This window comes from Microplitis demolitor, chromosome 2, assembly GCF_026212275.2.
Source record: "Microplitis demolitor isolate Queensland-Clemson2020A chromosome 2, iyMicDemo2.1a, whole genome shotgun sequence".
NCBI classification, from domain to species: Eukaryota; Metazoa; Arthropoda; class Insecta; order Hymenoptera; family Braconidae; genus Microplitis; species Microplitis demolitor.
Window position 1 is genome coordinate 2,021,515 of NC_068546.1, and position 22,373 is coordinate 2,043,887.

The following is a 22,373-nucleotide window of genomic DNA, read 5'->3' on the forward strand; positions in this document are numbered from 1 at the left end:
TGCGTCAGCTTTTTTAAAATTTTTTTTTTATTGATGTTTAAGCAACTAACTAATAAAATAAATTATTTCCGACCCTAATTACTTTGAGTCCTCAAAAACAAAATTAATTAGCTGCGTAATTTACTAAGGGAATTATTTTAAAAAATTTGAGTGAATTTTTTAGTCTCTTTGAAAAATGAACTGAGGGAATTCCGACAGGTGGCGCGGGCGGGTGCTTCCGTAGTTCTGGTTGGCTTACAGAGATGGCGCGAGTTGTGGGTTTGGTTTGAATAACTTTTGTTTCGGATGAGGGAAAGTCGCGAGTCGAGAGAGACGACGCGACGGGCAATAATATACCGGGAGTAAATAAAAATTTGAAGAATTTCGGGTTTAGTAAGAGAATTGTAAGCCGTTAAATAAAATACCGACTGTTATTTTAATTATAGTTTTACAATGGCCGGCACTAAACAAAATTGTTGACATTTGTGTTTTTTATATTTATATTTTATTAGTTTTAATTAAATAATTTAAGTATTTAGTAAATTTAATCACGATTATTAATTCTCATTCAGTAATTAGTATTAAATAATTTAGTAATTATGGAAATACCTGAAAATTATTACAGATTAAGTGTTGCGATCTTGGGTGAGTTAATTATCAAAATTTTGTTTGTTTATTTTTTTAACAACGAATTCGTTTATTTTTTTATAGCGTTAGTTTGTGGATTTCTTCATCGAGATCACGTCTCTGGAATTTTTGAAAATGATAGACATTTTTCGCATCTGTCTGAAGTTGAGCGTGAAATGTCATTTCGTACGGAAATGGTAATTATTTAAATTAATTTAATAAACTTACGAAAAAAATGAATTTATGCACATACAAAAAAGTTAATTTTATATTTTATGGTTGATTAAACTCCATGTAAACCGAGTACTTACAACGCACCATTGCGATAAGCTAGCTATTGTTTAACTTATTTGTTATTTTATGAGTCACAATACAATTTACCGGTAATTTTATCCGGTAAAAATTTTTTATTTTCAAACAATTGCTATGTTTTTATTACCGACACAATTCTGCGTTAAATGAATACCCACATCGATATATTTTGCTAAGAAATTGGTATTTTGATAGATTGCTCAGAAAATTTTTTTTTTTTTATTTTCTAAAGAGCAAAAATTTTTATGATAAAAATGGTTGAGATTTGTGTATAGCCGATAAAATTCCGCATTGAATGAGTACCCACATCGATATATTTAGTTGAAGTACTAATTCATTACTTTAATTATTAAATAATAATTAATTTAGACATGGGAACTTTTTTTACTAAACATATCGATGTGGGTACTCAAACTTCAGCAAATGACCTCACAAATTCAACAGTGACCATAGCTGTCCATTTTACCCCCACTTAAAAAAAATATTACTACTAATTACCTCTAATGAATTTTTGTAAAATTTTTTTTTTTACTGTTTTTATTACAGGGAATGTATTATTACTATTTTAAAATAATAACAGAGGCTCCAACATTTTTTGAAGGTCTAAAATTACTCTGGAACGACAGTTACTCGCAGTATCCTAGAGAAATAAATGCCCAAAAAGTGTATAATTTATTTCCAGAGGTAAGTCACTGGTAATTAAATATTTTTATCAATAACTCAATAATTACAAATCATTTTTTACAGATTTTAGCGGGATTCCTGTATCATAAGGCAAAACAATTTAATTTATTTAAAAACCCGCAATGCTGGCAGGTAATTAATATAATTAATTCAATTAATTAATTAATTTGTTGATAAATTTAACTGATAAATTTATTTCAGATAGAAAGAGGCGATGATCTATCGACGGTTAAAAGTTGCCAAGGATTAGCGGTCCCTTCATATTTTTACACCGAATTCGTCTGGTATTTTGCGGGAATGACGGGAGCGCTGATATTTTTATACGCTACTTATTTAAGTGACTCGATATTCGGTGGCCTCATTGCTTTTTTATCCTTCTTGTTCAATCACACTGAGTGCACTAGAGTTCAGTGGACGCCGCCATTACGTGAGAGTTTCGCGTACCCCATTTTGTTGTGGCAAATGTACACGATTTCTGTAGTTGTTGACAAATATCGATATGTAAATGTCGATAAAAAATTTAACTGGCGGTATATTTTCAAAGATTTTCCTTTTTTGGTAAGTTGTCATCATTTTTGTTCATTATTATTTATATTTTTACATTTGGCACAAGCGCGGGAAATTTGAAAATTCAAAAATCTATCTCGAGTTGAAATTTAGGCTTCACAAAAAAAATTTTTAAATCTAAAATTTTTTTTTCCAGAATATTTTCATACCAACAACACTGAGCTTAGCATGCTGGCAATTTTCCCAGTTCGTCTTGATGACCCAAGTAATCGCCCTCTTAATTCTCCACTGGCTAAAAATCCTCCCAAAAATTTTGATCCTGCAGTTGACATCCGTCCACTTGCTCTCCATAGGACTGAGTGGATTTTTCGGCAACTTGAACTCGTTTTCCCTGTACGCAGCCCTTGTCGTCGGTATAATGTACAGCAACGACCTCCTAATCCGCCTAGAGAACGTCCTGAGCGCGAACATGCTGATAATTTTGGACATCGTCGCGACCTTTGGTTTCACTTACCTCCAGAAATTCATTCTGACAATGGCTTTCGAGGACTACAGTCATATATTTGATATTCTAAAGGCCAAACTGACAAACTACAAAGACTTTCATACACTACTGTACACTTGTTCTCCAGAATTTGACTTCCTGCCTTACGCGACTTACGAAACAATAGTAAGGACTTATCTGCTACCGACTGCCATCTTAGCTGGAGTCCTTGCTGTTTACTTCTCATACAGAAACTATAAAATTATCGGCTGGCCCGATTGTATTGAGGCGAGTGTCGCTTACAATGCTCTGCAAACTGGCGCATTTATTGTCATGGCCTCGATGATAATGCGGCTTAAATTATTTATGAACCCACACTTGTGTTTGATCGCGGGTCTGGTGGTCAGCAAACGGTACCTAGAGAAATTGGGACTTAAACATGAAACTTACAGACAGGCATTTATTTTAGTGGTTGTTGCTGCGCTCTGCTATCAGGGAATTGATCGTCTTGAGAATGAGGAAAAAACTTATGGAGAATTTAGTGACATTGAACAGGAAGAATTGTTCACTTGGATAAAAAATAACACACCTGAAGACGCAGTATTTGCGGGAAAGATGTCACTGATGGCAAACTTGTTGCTGACGACTCGCAGGCCTATCGTTAATAATCCTTTTTATGAAAGCAAAATTATGAGGTAAATTTTGAAAATTTCGATCTGGTTAATTCTTGCCCCAATTAGAGACCTGAATTTTTTGGGGGGAAATGAATAGCATTTCTGAATTGCTGATAAAATTCTGCTTTGAATGAGTACCCACAATGATATATTTAAATAACATGGTAATTAATCATTTAATTAATAAATTAATTAATAATATAGTTACAATTAATGTACATTTTTTAAATATATCGATGTGGGTACTCATTTCACGCGGAATTTCAAGGCGAGAAAAACTAGACTAATGATTTTAATGATGGATCGGTTTTTTTAGAGATAGAACTCTTAAAGTCTATGAAATCTATGGGAGAAAAGATGCAGCTGCTGTTTATGAAACTTTAAGGAAAATGCAGGTTGACTACTTAGTAATAGACGAAGGACTGTGTTATGGTCTAAGAAATCCGTAAGTTACGGCTATTATTTTTTTTTTTTTTATTTCAAAGGACAGAGAAATTCATTTATTTATTTATTGGCTACAGAAAACCAGGTTGTCAATTAATAGACTTATGGGACGTGATGGACAACGGACGAGCTAAAAGTCTGGGCAAGCGTCCACTTTGCCCCACTTTGTCCGAGGGCAATAGCCACCCGTTCAAAAGAGTATTTGTAAACGATCATTACGTTGTTTTGAGGCTCGACTACTCGACTTACGTTGAATTCAAACCCAACTTTCCAATGGTATTACAGTCTGCGTGATGTTCGATGTTTATTTATTTATTTATTTGAAAATAAATTAAAATGACGCACAGCTTTTACCAAATGTTGAAATCGATAAATATAAATATAATCTCTTGTAAATAATATATAAAGTTAAAAGTATTTAGTGTACTCACTGTGATTATATTTTTCGCCATAAAAAAATTTTAAAGAACTACACAAATTCGTTTTTTTTTTTTAACTATTTGCTTGATGATATGAATAAGATTTTTGAACAACTGATAAAATTCTCCGTTCAATGAGTACCCACATCGATATATTATTGTTTACTCACCATTAATTAATTTAATCATTAAGTAATTATTAATACGACAGCCATTTTGTTTTTAAAAATAACTTTGTCTGAATATATCGATGTGGGTACTCAAACGAAAGGGCATTGTCTTTAGAATTTACCTGCATTACCCAAAATACGCCTCATTTAGTCAAAAAAAAATTTTGAAAAACAAAAAAATTCTAAAATTTTTTTTTTTCAAGTGAATACAATATTTGAATACCCCATGAAATTTCTCGTAAAATGAGTACCCACATCAATATACTGCAATAAGTACATCACTTTTTACGTCATATATTTTTGAATCTCACATTCTTGAAATATATCATACTTCTCAAAATATATCGATGTGGGTACTCAATCAAGAGGGAATTTAATCTTGAAATCGACTCTCATATTTTTTTTCCGTTCAAAAGAAAATTCCTCATATTTTTATCGTAAATTAATATCCAATCTCGGACTTATTCAATAATTCATATGACGTAATCGAAATATTACTTATTTAAACTCAATAAAATTTTTTTAGTTCAAAAAAAAATAAATTGAAGTCGCGGTAAAAATTAGCGAGTGAAAGCGTAACAAAATATTTATCTCAGAAATATAAGAAGGCTCAACATATATATAATACATATTATATATGGTATTAACAAGAACTCGATCAAGACTTCTTCATGCTAAAATACTATATATATAATAATCAAATCAACTGTTGACTTAACTCGCGCTCCGTAAGCCCAGACATTTATTTCCGTGTAGGAAATAAAACAGAATGACTTTTCATCACGAAAAAAAAAAAAAATCTGCACTACACTCTAGACTTTACAGTCCACACTCAGTACATTCGAGTAACAAGTGAAGTAATGAGTCAAGTCTCCACACTCTTACTCGCGGAATTTATTTTTAAAAAAACGAGGAATGAGGAAACTCGCGGCATTAACAAAATTTTTAAATTATCAATTTTTTAATTGATTTTTTTTTTATTAATTAATTAAATAATTGGAATTAATTTTAATTAATATACATATAGATCTGATGAATCAGGCAATAAATTAATAGATCAATCAATCATCAATTGATCGACTAATTTTTTTTTTTAGAAGAAGATTTAATTAATTGAATAAATTAATGAAGTTAAGATGTTATTTAATTACTGAGACGTTAATCTTAATCCCTGTCACTTGAGATTCTGCTGCGGTATCGGATATCAGCTCTAGTAGGTTTAAAAAAAAAAGTTGTAGGAACGTGAACCTTAATGACTTACGGCTTATCTGAAAGGTGAGAGTTGCAATAAATGTAATACATGCTTTGAATTCTTATATTATATTATATATATATATATATATATATATATATATATATATATATATATATATATATATATACTAGTAATAGTAATAGTATACTTTGTTGCTATAATGAAAGAAAGTAATTTATATAAAGAAAAATATTCAGTGAATTTTATTAAAAAATCTAGGGCAAAATAAATCAATTTTAATTGCCATGCATTGAAGTGAAGTTCAGCGAAGTTTAATTTTTACATGTTTTGCTACTTTTCCAACTTTCGTAGATTTTAAAATTTTTCATAGCTCAGTATGGAAAAAAAAAGAGAAAGAGAAAATTGCTCTGTGTTGTACGAGAAAATTCCATGGGTACGAAAAAAATGACTGAAAACATGGAAAAAATTATCATGCTGACATGATTATTCCATGCATTGAAAAATTTTTGGAAAAATTGTTATTCTGACATGACAATGTTTTCTATGCATTGTAGAAAACATGGAAAAATCACCATGTTGACGTGGAAATTTTTTCCACGTGTCAATCAATGCATGGAAAATTGCATGTGACGACATGAAAATTTTTCCATGCATTGACACACAATGGAAATTTGTAATAGACATGGTATTAGGCATTGAGGAAATTACTCTGTCATCTTACGCAAAATTACTGCATCGACGAAAAATCGTCATGCGACATGACGTCATAGAAAAACCTTCTAACGCTGCATGGTAATTTTTTTCATGCAATGGCCTACTCAGCAGAAAAATTACTATGTCATTGTACTAAAAATTACTTGATCAACTTGAAATGTTTTCCATACGGTATCAAAGTAAAAAAACTACTGTCGTAACATGGTAATTTTTACCATGCAATGGCCTACTCAGCAGAACAATTGCTATGTCATTGAACTAAAATTTTCTAGATCAATCTGAAATGTTTTCCATGTAGTATCAAAGTAAAAAACTACTGTCGCAACATGTTAATTTTTACCATGCAATGGCCTACTCAGCAGAACAATTACTATGTCATTGTACTAAAAATTTCTAGATCAATCTGAAATGTTTTCCATACGGTATCAAAGTAAAAAAATACTGTCGTAACATGGTAATTTTTACCATGCATTAGACGTCATTGAAAATAATTCTTAACATATAAACCATGATCATTTTGACGTGAAACTTTTCTCATTCCATAGAAAAATTACTTTGACAGCCCAGAAAAAATTACTGTGCCCTAGTGATTTTTTCCACGCATGACAATAACTTTTCACACAGTAAAAATTTCTCTCATACCAACCAATGGAATAAGATTGAAATTCTTTACCGAATCCCTATTATTCAGAAAATCACTGCTCCCTAAAAAAAAAAAAATTTTCCCATGTAAAAATCTGATAATTCACAACTTTCTTCTGCAATGACCCCCGAGCAAAAGTCTATTTTTTTCTACATGACATCTAATTTAATTTTTCGTTTTCCAGACGAAGCCTTAGGATATTCCTGCACCCGAAGCCTAGTATTATTTCACACACTCTGAAAAAGCCGATAGTCATACACTAATTTCATTACAACCACACACACACATGGGTTTTTAACATTCCCCACTGCTTTCTACAGGTTTTAACACATTCTATACTCACCGTACTCACATCATAATGTAATGCAATGCAACGTAAGCTGGTATGGGGACTAGAGAGCAACTATACCCGTTGTTTTCAGTCTGTCTTGTACTCTCCTGACCCAAATGAATCCTACCATCAGTCAGTCCTCGTTCGGGCTTCTTCGTGTTCTGTTCCTTTCTATTTTAAAAACAACACAATATTATTTATTTATATTTCATATTTATAAGAATATATAAATATATACATTTTTTAGTGCAGTGATTTTTTAATAAAATTTTTTTTAAATTTTTGTTAAATTGATTTTTTTTTTATTTAATAATTTTTTTTTGAAAATGTGAAGTTCAAAGTTTACAAAAATTAAATTTATAATTTAAGAGCAATGTGTTACGTTTTAAATTAAATTTGTAAGCGCAGCTGCGTCGAAGTCTGAGAGAAAATAAAGTGCGTAACTTATATATATGTATATATAAATTGTGAAGGCTTTAAATACACTAGTTTGTAGTAATGTGTCGAAACCACATGCGGAAATAAGAAAATTTTTTCAAAAGTGAAAAAAAAAATAAAAATTTCTGATTGCAGATAAAGAATTTTTTTTACTGGAAATTTAAATGGTTTAAAAAATTAAGGGTTTGAAGGAGTGATGGTAGAAACTATGAGATCTTCTCTTGACAATAATTAATTTTAATTAGAGCACGTGTGATTTTTTTCACGGATATGTAACGCGATGTCGCTGCGCTTCACGGTGTTAATTATTTACAAAAGACATTGACATTTAAAACAGTAAGTATTTGGATAGAGATTTTTAATTTTATTTATATATATTATGTACACTGTTCTACTTATTTTAATAATTTTTTTTGATCCACTTTATTTTATTTATTTTTTTTTTTTTTCTATTTTATTTTATTATTTTCCGTAAATTATATTTTTCGATCGACTAGAACAAATTTATTCTAGTGACATGATTTCTCTTTCTTGAAAATTTAAAAAATTCTAATGAGTGGAGTTATTTAAGGTAGAAATTTTTACTGCGATTGCGAGTTTGAATTCTTTTAAAAAAAATTCGTAAGAGAATTTTTGAGAAGGGGAAAGATTTTTTTTTTTTGATTATATATCTTTAAATTTGAATAGAAACTAAACTATCATAGATATGAGAAAAAGGATAAGAATAAATTTTTTTGCAAATTAAATTTCCTACAAAAAAGGTCCTTATCACCATTTACCTAAGTCTAGTATTTAAGGAGTTACATTAAAAAATTCATGAAAAGTTTCCAAAAATATCTTAAAACTTTTGATTATACATTTCAAATCCAAAATTCTGCTCCAAATATCAAAGATATCACAAAATTGATAAGAAACAATTTTGTAGTAAATAAAATTTCCTACAAAAACGATCCTTATAACCATTTACCTAAATCTAGTAATTAAGGAGCTACATTCAAAAATTCAAAAAAAGTTTTCAAAAGTATCCCTAAATTTTTGATTCTACATTTCAAAATTCAAATTCTGCTTTAAATATCAAAGATATGATAAAAATGATAATAACTAATTTTGTAGGAAATTCAATTCTCTACAAAAAAGATTCTTATTGATTATTACGTAAATCTAATAGTTTACCGAGAATTTGAATTTGAACTCCAAAAATTCCAAAGGGTCGTGAATTGATTATAAATTCCAAAAAAAAATTATAACGCCGCAATAAAAAAATATGGTATCTATATTCCAAGCCTTGAACTGCAGTTTGCATTGTATTATGCACATATATTTATATATAATATACATACTAATGCGAGGGCGTTGGGTTTATTAAAGTGACCTCTGAATAATTAGCCGCGAGTCCACAGGAACAGGATTAATGTCTCTACTACTCTTTTACTACACATTTTTTTTTTTATAGCGTAGGATAGTATAGTGAGTAGAGTAGTTCATATATACTACCGTCTGTGTATATAATAATGTAATTCGCGCTTATTCATGACCGCGGATTGTCCCGTGTATTATCTCAATCAAGTTAACTCTCGTAGTTAATTCTTGTTTTCAGTGCCGCTGTCTCTCTCAGCTCTCTTACCTCTCGCTCTCACACATAACGACTAACTCGGTCATGAGAATAACTTTATAATTGTAATTGTACATTTTATACATATTTACAGATATGTTCCTACAAATCTAGCGGGTCTTCATCCTTATAGACATTCCGTCAATTTTTTTTTTTTAATTATTTATTTATTTACTTGTTAACAAGATAGAAAAGTTTACGGTAAATTTTGAAATACTCTACAATTATAGGACAGACTGGGGCAAAATGAGATGCCATATTTTCCTACAAAAAATTTTTTGTCAAAATTGTCGAATATTTGGAGTGACCAACTCACCCTGTACTTGTTCTACAGACTATAAAAATTTACAAAAAAAATTCTATATACATACATATATATATATATATATATATATATATATATATATATATATATATATATAGATCCGGTATAGTGTAGGAGTTATCATTCCTATTAAAATTATCGAGAGTTTTTAAAATATGATTGAACTTTAAGGTCATCATTATTAATTATAATTATAAATATTTAAAAGAATAAATGCATTATTGCTACAATTTATTAACAATAACGCAGGTAACTGTTAATTAACTCAGGGCTCTGTGAACAGCAGTAACTTTAATTTCTTTTTTATTATTGTTGTGTTCTGTGTTATAAATAAATTTTATAAACATGGGAATTAATTATTGAATCGAATGTCGAGTTCGAGGAGAGAGTAATTAATGCGTGAATTTTTTTCTTATAAAGGAAATGAATTTTTTAAAATTCAAATAGTACTGCGTTAATAAATCTAGTCGGCGGAATTAAAAAATTCAGTAGATTTAATTAATTTATTTATCCAGTGAAAGTGAGGGCTTTTTTTTATTTAATTTATCAGTTATATAATTAGATTAATTGAACAGATATCGTTGAAGTAATTAGACACAAGACATAAGACAATTTGTTTGATTAATGTATGATTAGGTGATTATTTATATCGGAATTTTAATTAATGTCAGTTAATCAGATTTAGAAATCATTTGGTTTTTTTAATTTTATGGCTAAACTATTGAAGTTAGGCAAAAAGTTACTAAGACTAATTTTGTAGGGCATTCAATTTTCTATCAAATTGTAAGAAATGTTTTTTTTATATTTTCAATTCCTGAGTCAAAATTTTGAATTTTAATTCGAAACAAAAATTGCGATTTAAATAATAAACATTTTTTTTTTCTTTAAATTAAAATTACTTCGAAACTATGGAGTTTACATAAAATTTTATTCTTATCTTTTTTGTAGGAAATTTAATTCTCTATAAAATTAGTTTCATACATTTTTATCATATCTCAATAAATACACCCGCAATTCAAAATCAAAGTTTTCCAAAAAAAATTTATGATTAAAATTACACCTTTACTTAAACTCGAAATATTTTCCAAAATATCAAAATTACAAAAAAGTTTCTAAGGACCTTTTTTACAGAAAATTTAATTTCCTACAAAATCATTTCTATCCATTTTTCTCCTATCTCTACTACTTTCCTCACAATCACAAGATTTTTACCAAAAACTCCTAAATTTCCCAACTGAACCTTCAAACCCGAAATTTAAAATAATTAAATCTCATAATTAAATAAAATTACCATGACTAAAAAAAATTACAAAGTAACCCATTAAAAAAAAAAAAAAAACTATCAAATTATTTGTAATAACACAGCCCACGTGCCGTCCAAATTAAAATTTTTTTCCCAGCTACAAAAAAACTGAGTAGTAAAAAAAAATAAATATTTTTATGACACGTTTACCTACATTCTCTATTATAAATATAATATCGCAATGTCTTTATGTATAGTTATAATAAGTATAAAGCAAAAGGTGCAGCCGTAACGATATAATAATAAACCTAACTCTAGAGTCTACACAACGAATCTACTAGTATAGTAGTGCGTTTAGTTCCCACGCACTATGATGCCCATCCTCTATTTCAAGACATTACTTTACTTCATCACAGCCTCCACTTATCGACATATATGTTATTATAATAATAACAACAATAATAATAAATAGTAATCTCCATTGTCCACAAGCATGACAATAAGAATCTTTAAGTCTTTTGTTCTTTGTCAGCATAATTTTTCAAATCTTCTGTTTGATGGATAAATAAATTATAGATATAGATATATGTACAGTACATAAAGTACACAAGAGTGTAGAGGATTTATTTGATATTAAACTGTTGTATCGAGTAGTAAATATGATGAATTTGCTAGTGTAGTTGTTGGCCTACAATACTCAAGACCGCGGATTAAGCGGCCTGACGGGATGGAGGAGGCGTGTCGGTCGATTAACTTGGAATGTCTGGAGATGTGGAGCTGATCAAGGTCATAAAAATGTTGTTGTTGATATTGTATAGGTAGAAGTATAGGCTCTAATCGATTTAAATTTATTATTTTTAGAAATTTTCATTTTTTTATGGCAACTTGTTAATTACTGGAATCAGGTGAAAATGGGTATAGAAATTTTGCTGGGAAATTAAATTTTATGCAAAAGGTCTGGAAATTTAATAGCTTAGAAGAAATTTTCAGTTTTTATTTTTAAAAAAATTTTTTTTGGAGTTTAATTGAAATTGTGCGCGAACTATTGGAGATATGATAAAAATGATAAGAAATGATTTTGTAGGAAATTTAATTTCCTACAAAAAAGGTATCAGTAATTTTTTTTGTAAATTCAATAGTTTAGTCAGAATATTGAATTAATAAATGAAATTTGAATCAATAGAACAGATTTCTATTTTTCTCGAATTTAAATTTGAAATTCTAGTTTAAATATTAGAGATATGATAAAAATGATAAGAAATAATTTTGTAGAAAATTAAATTTGTTACAAAAAATATATCAATGATTTTTTTCCAAAATTCAAAATTTCAATCACAATTTCGAGTCTAAGTAATTTATGTCAAAATTATTTTTGATTCGATGGATAAAATTTTTGTTTTATCGAATGTTGAAATAAAATAATGAAGTAAAAGAACAGTTATGTGCTCATGAAGTAATTTTGAATAAAAGTATGAAAGAAAAAAATTGTACAAGTATTTTTGACAATTACTATTCATTGTTACGTTTATGGAGTTGCGACTTGTATGGATAAGTAATTTATTAGAACAACAATAAATTAGTGTGTGTATATAATAGTGATGTAGGCAGAGAGTAGATGCTCGATGAGATTGTCAGCGTGAGATTAAACGCGCAAATACTTACGGGATATGCTTGGATAAATCCAATAACGGAGAACCAGTTGTTGTCCTGTCTTTCTAGTGTACCCAAATGACCCACTTTGACCCAGGTCATTTGCTGCTAAAGCTTTAAGTACCACTCGCGATGGTTATGCGTAACCTGGGCTAAAATACTTTCTAGGATAATAATAATTCACATCGTCATTTATATTTCCTATACTCATTTTCAGAAAATCTCACATTTATTTAAATAACTCTTAAAGTTTAAAGTTTACATGAAAAATTATTCTTATCTTTTTTACAGAAAATTTTATCCTCTACAAAATCATTTCTTATTATTCTTCTCGTATCTTGTCTCCTTCGCCCAGAATTTAAATTTCTCGGTCAAAGAAATTGTAAAAAATTTTTTTTTCCCGCGAAAAATTTAAAAATCTTTAAATTCGATTTCCGACTAATCTAACAAAGATACGGAAAAAATTTAAGAGACCAAAGTTTTAGGAAATTAAATTTCCTACAAAAAAGGTTTCCATAAATTTGGGCGTAAAATTGATATTTAGCTTGCAAATTATAATTTTTATATAAAGTAAGTAATTTATAAAAAACTTATGAAATAATGAAAATATAATAAATCAAGAGAAAGTTTATCAATGAATATTGGATGAGAAAAGGTGATGATGTTGCTTTTGATGGCCCAGATGTCTTTGTTTTCACATGAGTGAGATAAAATAGTTTATTATTATCTTATATACATACAAGGTCAGAAAATTTCTCGGCTCCACGGTTGAGTGGGATTGAAAGTTGCACAACTAAAATACAATTACTCAAAAGTAACTTCATACATAAAAACAGACGAAAAATTTTTAAGTATACACGTTTTTTTTAGATCTATATTGATATCACTAAATCTGCTTTTTTTATTCAAATTAATATTCAAAAAGTGGCGCGCGAAAAATGAATTAACAAACGTTCAAAATAATAAAAGAAGATTTTGTAGGCCACATACTTTCCGTCAAAGTATGATCTGCTGCCAACTTTGTGGATTTTTGATTCAAGCTCAAAACTCTTTTGAAAAAATTAATTTTTTTTTTACGGGATTGGACTCCGGTTTAAAAAAATTTTAATTCCCGGCTTAAAAATTAAAATTCCAGTTCAAATATCAGAGACATCCGTGGGCTACGAGCTGAAAAGAATATTCTTCTTCCGGGCATTGATCTTTACGAATAATAATAATAATATATAACTGTACACATGGTGCCAAAAACAGTACATACATAGATACGTTCCGAGAAAAATTTAAACAGATCTCAAATTTAATAATAAACGAAAAAATGATAATTCCAGATATTTAAATACATAACGTGAATACTAAATTCCAATTGTTTAAAACGGAACTCAAGCGGTCTTAGTCTAAAGCCAAAGAACCGCTTGGGTCTCAGGTCTCACAGAAAAGACCGTGGAATGTCGAGTGCGTGATCATGTTACGAGAAAGTGCGCCAGTACTAAAAATGAAAAATTGTGGGAAAGATCAAACGACTTTTGCTGCTATTTATTAAAATTACATCGAAACTACTGAGTCTAGGTGAAAACTCCTCAGGAACTTTCTTGTAGGAAATTTAATTTCCTACAAATTCTTTCCTTATAAATTTTTCCATAAACCCATAATTTTATGAGTTATTTCAATTTTGATAAAACTCAAAATCGTACCAAAAATTGATTCTAATTTACATGAAACATTTAAATACAAATAACATCTAAAATATTGAGCTTACGTAAAAAATCATAGATATCTTTTTTGTAGATAAGGAAATTTGCTATAAAATTGATTCTTATCAATTTTAACATAAACTCAGTAGCTTACGAGTTATTTAAATTATAGTGTAAGCGCCCATTTAAATAAAAAGTAATTTTTTATTTATAAGTAAAAAAAATAAATAAATGTCTGTAAATAGCAGTCGTTGACTAGAAAGTTGCTCAAGTCTTCATGACAGAGACTAAACCTCAACATAAAGTTGCATCAAAAGAGTAAAAAAATATTAAATCTCAGTAACACGATGAGAAACATTTAAATGTCTCTTATGACATTTATTGGCATATCAACTCTTCAACCTTACAATATAATACCTTTACTTCACAATTTTAACATTACCCCATACACACGAACATCAAAACAGTTTAAGAAGTCGTGACTGAGATCAAAGGATTTAACGTTCACCCGCTTTCAATAAATTTTCGAACACAATTAAACTTAAATAATAAAGTTAATATTTAAACACAGTAAATTTACTAAAATGTATGTAAAGTTTAACAAAACAGTAATTATGCTCAAAAAGTGTAAATTTTAATTTATATATAAATATATAAGCAGTGGAAAAAAATGAGACCATTTTTTAACAAAAAATTTTTTTTTTAAATCGTGGCTCATTTTGCCCCACACATGAAAAATTTGGTATAAATTCATATATATAATCGTGAGCAGTTGGTTTAAAAATAATATGAATTTTATTATATATTTTTATTTAAAAAAGCGTTTTATAGCCTTTCAGTATAAAAAAACTCCGGAAAGTGGGGGTCTGTTACATCTTGTAACTCTTTTTGTTAACGATCGAAGAATTTGTGTTTCAGAAATGCGGAGCGAGGTGGGCGAATGGTTAGCAACTTGTGTCGGTTCTCCAATTTGCATACTTTTATTGTCCTGGTCGCTGCTCATCTACCAGAACCAGCCGTCGTCCTTGAAACGGAGGATCGACGTCCTTACAGTTGCCGTTATCACGCAGAGCCTGGCACATCAGTTAGGATTGATACTTTATGCCATACTTACACTTATACATCCGGCCAATCATTTTGGAGGTGAGAAATTTGATTTACTATCGAGTGGAGGGGAATGTTACAAATAGAGCGCGAAATTTCTATGGTTTTGAAACGTGATCGATTGACTTTACTATTTTTAAGTAATTTTCTATGTCAAGTTATTTGAAAGGAGCTTCTATAGACCCTCAGGGTCAAGTTTTTGATTAATTGCTGATGTGTTACAGAAATATGTTCAGCGCTGGTCTGGCTTCTGAACACCTCGAGCGTTCTCCAGCAACTGACTCTGACCTCGATCGCAATCTTCGCTGCGATTTTCAACAAAGAAGACTCAAGCCTTACCAAGAACCACTTGAAGTATCATTTGGTCTCGCTGACAGTAATCAGCTCGTGCATCGGATTCACGGGGATCTTAAACTTTGAATCCGAAACCTGTGTGTTTTTGGCTCAAGAAGTTTCACCAAAATACGGACTCTTTGTCAATGCTCTGAAGATTCTTTTGCTCTTCGGAACAATCTGCGGCCTGTGTATCGCCATTTTCAAAGACGCGTGTCGGTCCCCGAAATCGGAGCTCCTGCAATCGGTTTCCGATCTATCGGACACCAGTTCAAAGAACTCGGGATTCGAGCACCAGCACCACTGGGACCCTTCCAATGGGTCATTTACCAGCGGGTCCACTAATTCGAGGGCCTGTTTGAGGAAACGGAAACCTCGGGTTGATGAAAGCGGAAGTAAATCAACTGTCTTTAGCATTCTATTTGTTTGCTATGTCTTTGATCATCTTCCAGTTTTGGTGAGCCAACTAATTAATTATATTTATTTTGAAAATCAGGAAAATTTGTTTCAAAATCTCTAATTGGAAGTTTGACTACTGAAAATTTTCTTAATTGGCTGTAGGGTTTAATTTTTATTTTAAATTAGGGAACACGGCTTGATAAGGAAAATTTATGTTCTTAATTAGGGAGCTAGTTTTTTAAAAGGAAATCATTTTTTCTTTTTCTGAAAATGGATTTTTTAATAAGGAGATTGCATTTCTGAATGAGGAAAGCATTTCTCGAATTAAATAAACACTTTTTTAGATAAATCATCGGTATTACAGTATTTCAACTGAAAAATCATTTTTTTCGGTTGAAAATAATATTTTTCGGGCATTGTTTTGCAGAAAAATGTTTTTCATGAAAAAAAAAAATTTTTTTTCTTCAAATTCAAAATTTTCAATGAGGACACATATTTTCAGGTGAAAAAAAAATATTCTGGGTCAGAAATAACTTTTTCATGGACAAAACGACTTTTCCTATCGAAAAATATTTTTTTAGTGACTTAATAATGTTATAACATGAATTCAAATTTTTCTAGACTGAAAAATCATTATTTACATCAGAAAACACTTTTTACAATTAAAAAAATAAATTTCCAGTGTAATTAAATAATTATCTATAGAAATGCAACATTTTCTAAGATAAAAATCTTTCCTGTAAGAAAATTATTTCGTTAAATAAAAATACTCACGTACATAAACTGAAAATAAAAAAAATCGTCATTTCGTGAAAAATTATATGACTTTCTAAAAAAATTAAAATTTTTCAAGGATTAAAAAATTGACAATAAAAATCGTTTATTTTAATTAAGAAAGACAATTTGAATAAAAAAAAAGATGTATAATTAAATAATTAAAAATACTTAACAAAGACATAATATATAACTTAAAGTATAGACTTAAAAACAAGGTAACCACATTCTTAATTAGATAAACACTTTTCCTTTGTCTCAATCGGTCTCTAGCTCGCAACGATAACGAAAACGACAGTAAAGAATATTAAGTGCGCTAATGTTATTCCGACCTCGTGAACTCAAAATGGCATCAAACCTAATTTTAAAATGGTACAATCTGCTTACAGATCATGCATAACCAATTAGTTACATCTATGTCAACACCCAACACTCCTCATTTATAAATATATATGTATATATATTAACTAAACCTCCTTTTCTATATCTACATACTATACGTTACTCTCTATCTTTTGATACATTGATTATTTTATTTGCTCGCGATGTTCAAGAGATTAGGTCACAATTTCTCCCGCGATTTCGAATCCTGAACGTGCATTGAATCAAGATAATGATTAATCATTATTAAATATTACGCATTCACTTCCTATTAATAGGTCAATTTAATATATATATATATATATAAATATATCTATTTTATGATCTAATTAAGGTTTGTAATTTTTACAGAAAACAATAAATTTTTATTTACTATCTCGAAATTATTCTCACGTCCAAAATTTGATTTTAAATATTTTTTATTTTTTTTTTTAAATTTTGATGTCATATTTATTTGAAATAAAAATTAATATTGTTTTCAAAAATTTATTTGTCCAAAAATTAAAAAAAAAAATTTCAGCTGTTCCATTTTACCTCGAGTGTTTCATATTTTTCTGAAATAAGTAATCCATATAAAATTAGTGAAATTTTTTTTTTCAAAACTTCCGCAATATCCCATCGATCTCCAGTCTCATATATATTTATATATATATATATTTTTTTAAAGTTATTTAATAATGAGGTTCATAATTGTATTGAGGATTTTCAAACGAGTGAACATGCCGGATTCTAGGTTGGTTGAACTCTGGGTGTGACATCCGTAAATTTAAAAATAATAAAATACCAAAAAATATTTAGCAATTAATTATTAACAATTTTCTAAAATAAATATATAATTTAACAACTTACCAAAAATATAAATTAAATTATTATTATGATAAACTTCTGAAATCGACTAGTGAAAGTTTAAAAGTTTAATCGTAATAAATATATATGTTAATAATTAATTATAAATATTAATTTATTTTTTATTTTTACTAAAGAGCGTTATTATAAATTACAGAGTTCAAGTTTTCAGAGTAGTTAATTATTTATACGGGTATGTTTAGAGTAGTAATTTAAAATTTTGAAATAATATATAATGTGAAGAGAAATTTTAACGTTTCACTTGCATGCTCGAGTACCTTTCTATTCATATCTTGTGACAAGTGTTATTATTGTTGTTAATAATGTACTTGTTATTATAATAGTCATTATTGCTATTGTTGTGATGGCTGTCCTCATTTGTTGCTTCAAATAAGCAACTCAATTGCATAAGCCGTTCAAATATATAATAAGTGATAATCAATTCTAAACGAACGCGTGTTTAAATTTTATTAATTTTTTTGTGACGTCAATCAATTTTCTGGTTACTGATTTTATTTTTTTTGTTTCAAAAATTGTTACCAGAAAGACAATTTTTCTTTTTAAGTCGAGTTCATAAGCCTTGAAAAAACGTACATTTAATGAAAAGTAATTTTTTTGGGAATAAAAATTAAAATATGATGAGTTTGCTTCAAGAGCCGAAGGCTAATGCAGCAAACACTCAAAAAATTTTTGTAAAATATAAAATCAAGGCAAGATATTTTCTTATCATGACAATTTATCAAATAAAAAGATGTAAATATCCCGAGTTTGCGGCACAAGCCTTCGGCTAATGCAGCAAACACTAAAAAAATTCTAATAAAATATAAAATTCAAACATAATACTTTTTTATGAGAATTATTTATCAACTAAAAGATTGTAAATATGCCAAGTTTGCTACAATAGCCTTTGGCTAATGCAGCAAACACCTAAAAGTCTTCAAAAATATCAAGTTAAGACAAAATACTTTTTTATCCTAATATCTATCAAATAAAAGATTGTAAAAATACTAAGTTTGTTGCACGGGCCTTCGGCTTATGCAGCAAACACTCAAAAGTCAAAAAATATATATAATGATCTCTGATTAACTCTGTAATAAACATAAATAAAATAAAAATCTCCAAAACATCAAAATACGCCAAGTTTTCCATTTAAGCCGAAGGTCAGTGCGGCAATCACTTCTCTAATCTCCCTCTACTGCATAAATACGCAACACATCTCTTTTAAAAGACATTTAAACTCCAAATAACATAAAAAATTAAGAATAATCTTAATAATAAATATTTTTATCATTCGTCTGAAAATGATTTTCTATTTACACGAAAAGTAGGTAAATTTTCACCAGCATAATTTCACCCGTACTGATTAATCTTACGTTAATATCCCATCAACAACAACATACTGCAAAGTGAATGTTCTTTAGCTAACATTGTATAAACCATACAAGTGCGTCATAAAAAATGATTTTTAATAAAACGCCTTATTTCACTTTGCAGAAACTATCGAAATAATTATCATGATAATTACTCACGCGCATGGTTATTATTATTATTATTATTTTTATATTTATTTATTTCTTGTACGTTTTGCCATGTAGTTAAACCATATAAAACAAATAAATAAATTCAAACATTTATACAATATATATATATATATATATATTAAATAAGATAACGTTTGAACGATACACGAACTCCTGAAAGCGCGACCGCTTGTTTTCACCGAATCGCGTAAAATCGAAAGTTTTTTTACGACGTAAGAATAATGACGGACTTTTTTTGATGAGCAAATAAATATGTACTTATATATATTTATACTAATTACCGGTTTTTATTTTTAATAAAAAAAAATTCATCATTTTTTTTATCATTTCTTATAAAACAGAATTTTTCGAAAAGCTTAAATTTTTCATATTTAAAATTGGCGCCTTTTTTTTTAAATTTAAAAAGTTATGTTTTGCAAATTTTTCAGACATACTTCCGCTGTAAAAAATTTAATAATTTAATTATTTTCAGGTAATTTCGATAAGACCGGAACTATTACAAGGATTCTGCACATCACAAAATATAGCAATATGGCTGCCGTTAATAAAAGACACATTGCTACCAGTATTTTTGGCAATTTTTGACAAAATGTTTTGCCGTTACGTCGCAAAAGTTTACACGAAACAAGATAATTTGCGTAAACTTGCTCACTGTGAGTATTAATTTGTAACTACAGTTGTAAAATTACTAAAAAATTACAAAATTTTCGTCAAATATTTCATAAAATTTTGTGTTAAGGCGGCGTAGACGGCAAATTCAGACATTTCGAACAAGACGCAGAATACAAATTGCAATTAAATTTAAATCATGGGTTAAAATTTCCGTTGACCAATGGCAGCCTTTATGGGAGGCTTCACAATCATCAGAATCGTAGTAAGTTTTTTTAACGAGGAGTTATTTTTAATAAATTCACCGAAGCGCTAAATAGGAGTAGAATTTTAAGTAATAAAAATATTTTTCCAGCAAGAACAGGAACAATAACAATGGGAATTCAACATTACCCTCGTACACAACCACTGAGTGACGACAATTACGGTTCGCTGCCCGCGGAGCTTACGTCATTTACTAGTTCGACATTCGAACCTCGTCAGCTAAAAGATTCAAAGACAAATTCAATCGACACCCAGTCAACGCAGCGTCTTATAAAACTCAATGAGAATTTTGAATTTGGCGCGAAACGTAAAATCGGTAGCACGGATGTCTTTGGCCAGAACATGGAGAACCTGGTGCAGCTGGACGAGCCAAAGCGGCTGAAGCAGTTCGCCAGGAGTCTTGACGAAATTAGGGAAGAGGTTCCCAAAAAATCTGACAAAGATATGAAGATACAGACGAGGAAAGATGAACAGGAATTCACGCGGAATTTGGTGAGACGGAACGCGAGTTTCGATCACTCGAAGTATCTGCGGGTGGGACTTGACTCCAGGACTTATGATATCAAGGATCTGATAAGGAAGGATCGGCACATGGATTTGATAATGAAACGCGATAGTAATTTTGAGGAAGACGGTTGCTTTGATAGCTCAGATGACGGGAGTTGCGATTTTGATAACGAGAATTTTGATGACACGCTCAGTTCCTGTAAGAGTCGGAGCAGAAGTTGCTGTTCTGTCACTACGGTCGCTAATGATGACTTTGAATTTTTCCAACGTAAAGGAACTAAGGTAATTTTTTTTTTATTCTTATAAAACATAAAACTTTTAACAGAATTTTTTTTTTACAGCCGGAAATTTTTTCACATAAAAAATCCCCAGACAAAATAAATATGAGATCGTTTACGCCAAAGATCATTGACGATACTTGGATTATTGATACCAATAATTCCAACCCCATCTCCAACATCAACAATAATAATAATAATAATAATCATTCAAATCGGAACAATAAAAAAAATATGAAACATTTGAACACAAAGCCCACAATCCATTCCTATCATCTAAAAAAAATATCCCCCGGGTTTTCGATGAACGATCTCGACAAACTGTTTCCCGAGGAAAAATCACAAGACAAACTAAATAATGCTAGTCTAAAAAACACTCTCAAGAGTTCCGAGGTCTACCACCTGGACAACGGGGACTGCAGACACAACATCGGAGGCTCTGTGCCGGATTTTAAGAAAATATTCATCAGCGAATGTGTTTGAAAGTTTTGTTTTACTTTTTTTTACTCTACTTATTAATAATTAATGGTATTACTAATTAATATTATTAATTCTAAAACATTTACGTAGGAATTGTGTTCAAAATGACATACAGATGTAATATATTTTTTTAAATGGTAAATTTATTAACCCGAGTGTGTTTATTTCTTTATAATTATTAATTATTAATATAAAATTAATAAATAATTGTATATAATTATTGTACATTTGTATCTTAATATTTAAATAAATATATTAATGTTAATTTTTTTTGTTTATTTATTTCGCTAATTTTTAAAAACTATTACATGAAAAAAAAACAGTTTAATTTTGGAATTTTATACCTTGACAATAACTCATTGTACAGAGCTCAGGATGTATATTAGTAGAGAATTAAACGCTCTACAAAAAAAGTCTCTTATAATTTTTTGATAGATTCATCTGTTCAAAAGTTATCGAAGCTTAAAGTCGAGCTTACAGTAAATTTTCACATCTTTATACTTTTCCAGCGAAACTATCAGACTTATCACAAAATGTCATAGAACCTTTTTTGTAGACAATTTTATTTTCTACAAATTATCTTTGATAAACTTTTTTGAAATATCGCATGGTTTTCGAGTTATTTTGATTTTAATGTCAAGCTCTTAAAAAATAGTGTTCTGATCGATTCGAGAGCTCGATATTTAAATGAAAA

The 22,373-nt window shown here is 29.3% G+C and overlaps 2 protein-coding genes across 5 annotated transcripts; both read left to right on the forward strand.

The window, feature by feature from the left end:
- Nucleotides 1-324: 324 nt before the first annotated feature.
- LOC103573490 (C-mannosyltransferase dpy-19) lies at nt 325-4,166 on the forward strand. The gene is made up of 8 exons (XM_008552607.1): nt 325-624; nt 691-803; nt 1,465-1,602; nt 1,666-1,734; nt 1,804-2,160; nt 2,306-3,288; nt 3,584-3,712; nt 3,789-4,166. The coding sequence occupies exons 1-8, from the start codon at nt 579-581 to the stop codon at nt 4,003-4,005; spliced, it is 2,052 nt and encodes a 683-aa protein (XP_008550829.1). The 5' UTR covers nt 325-578; the 3' UTR covers nt 4,006-4,166.
- Nucleotides 4,167-5,435: 1,269 nt separating this feature from the next.
- LOC103573491 (uncharacterized) lies at nt 5,436-21,829 on the forward strand. 4 transcript variants are annotated; one of them, XM_008552611.3, is made up of 8 exons: nt 5,436-5,575; nt 7,778-7,978; nt 15,082-15,306; nt 15,492-16,057; nt 20,014-20,194; nt 20,281-20,415; nt 20,506-21,203; nt 21,263-21,829. In XM_008552611.3, exons 3-8 carry the CDS (start codon nt 15,084-15,086, stop codon nt 21,680-21,682), a joined length of 2,223 nt encoding a protein of 740 aa, XP_008550833.1. In that variant the 5' UTR covers nt 5,436-5,575; nt 7,778-7,978; nt 15,082-15,083; the 3' UTR covers nt 21,683-21,829. The 4 variants fall into 4 exon arrangements, with proteins under 4 accessions (XP_008550833.1, XP_008550834.1, XP_008550835.1 ...); XM_008552610.2 differs by lacking the exon at nt 5,436-5,575 and adding an exon at nt 7,229-7,639; XM_008552612.3 differs by lacking the exon at nt 7,778-7,978.
- Nucleotides 21,830-22,373: the final 544 nt, after the last annotated feature.

Excerpts from the sequence above, each read along its gene's own strand:
- LOC103573490 (XM_008552607.1), top strand. The coding sequence starts at position 579 with ATGGAAATACCTGAAAATTATTACAGATTAAGTGTTGCGATCTTGG. Across the intron at positions 2,161-2,305 it reads TCAAAGATTTTCCTTTTTTG|AATATTTTCATACCAACAAC; the intron begins GTAAGTTGTCAT and ends TTTTTTTTCCAG. Across the intron at positions 3,289-3,583 it reads TATGAAAGCAAAATTATGAG|AGATAGAACTCTTAAAGTCT; the intron begins GTAAATTTTGAA and ends CGGTTTTTTTAG.
- LOC103573491 (XM_008552611.3), top strand. The coding sequence starts at position 15,084 with ATGCGGAGCGAGGTGGGCGAATGGTTAGCAACTTGTGTCGGTTCTCCA. Across the intron at positions 16,058-20,013 it reads TTGATCATCTTCCAGTTTTG|GTAATTTCGATAAGACCGGA; the intron begins GTGAGCCAACTA and ends AATTATTTTCAG. Across the intron at positions 21,204-21,262 it reads TCCAACGTAAAGGAACTAAG|CCGGAAATTTTTTCACATAA; the intron begins GTAATTTTTTTT and ends TTTTTTTTACAG.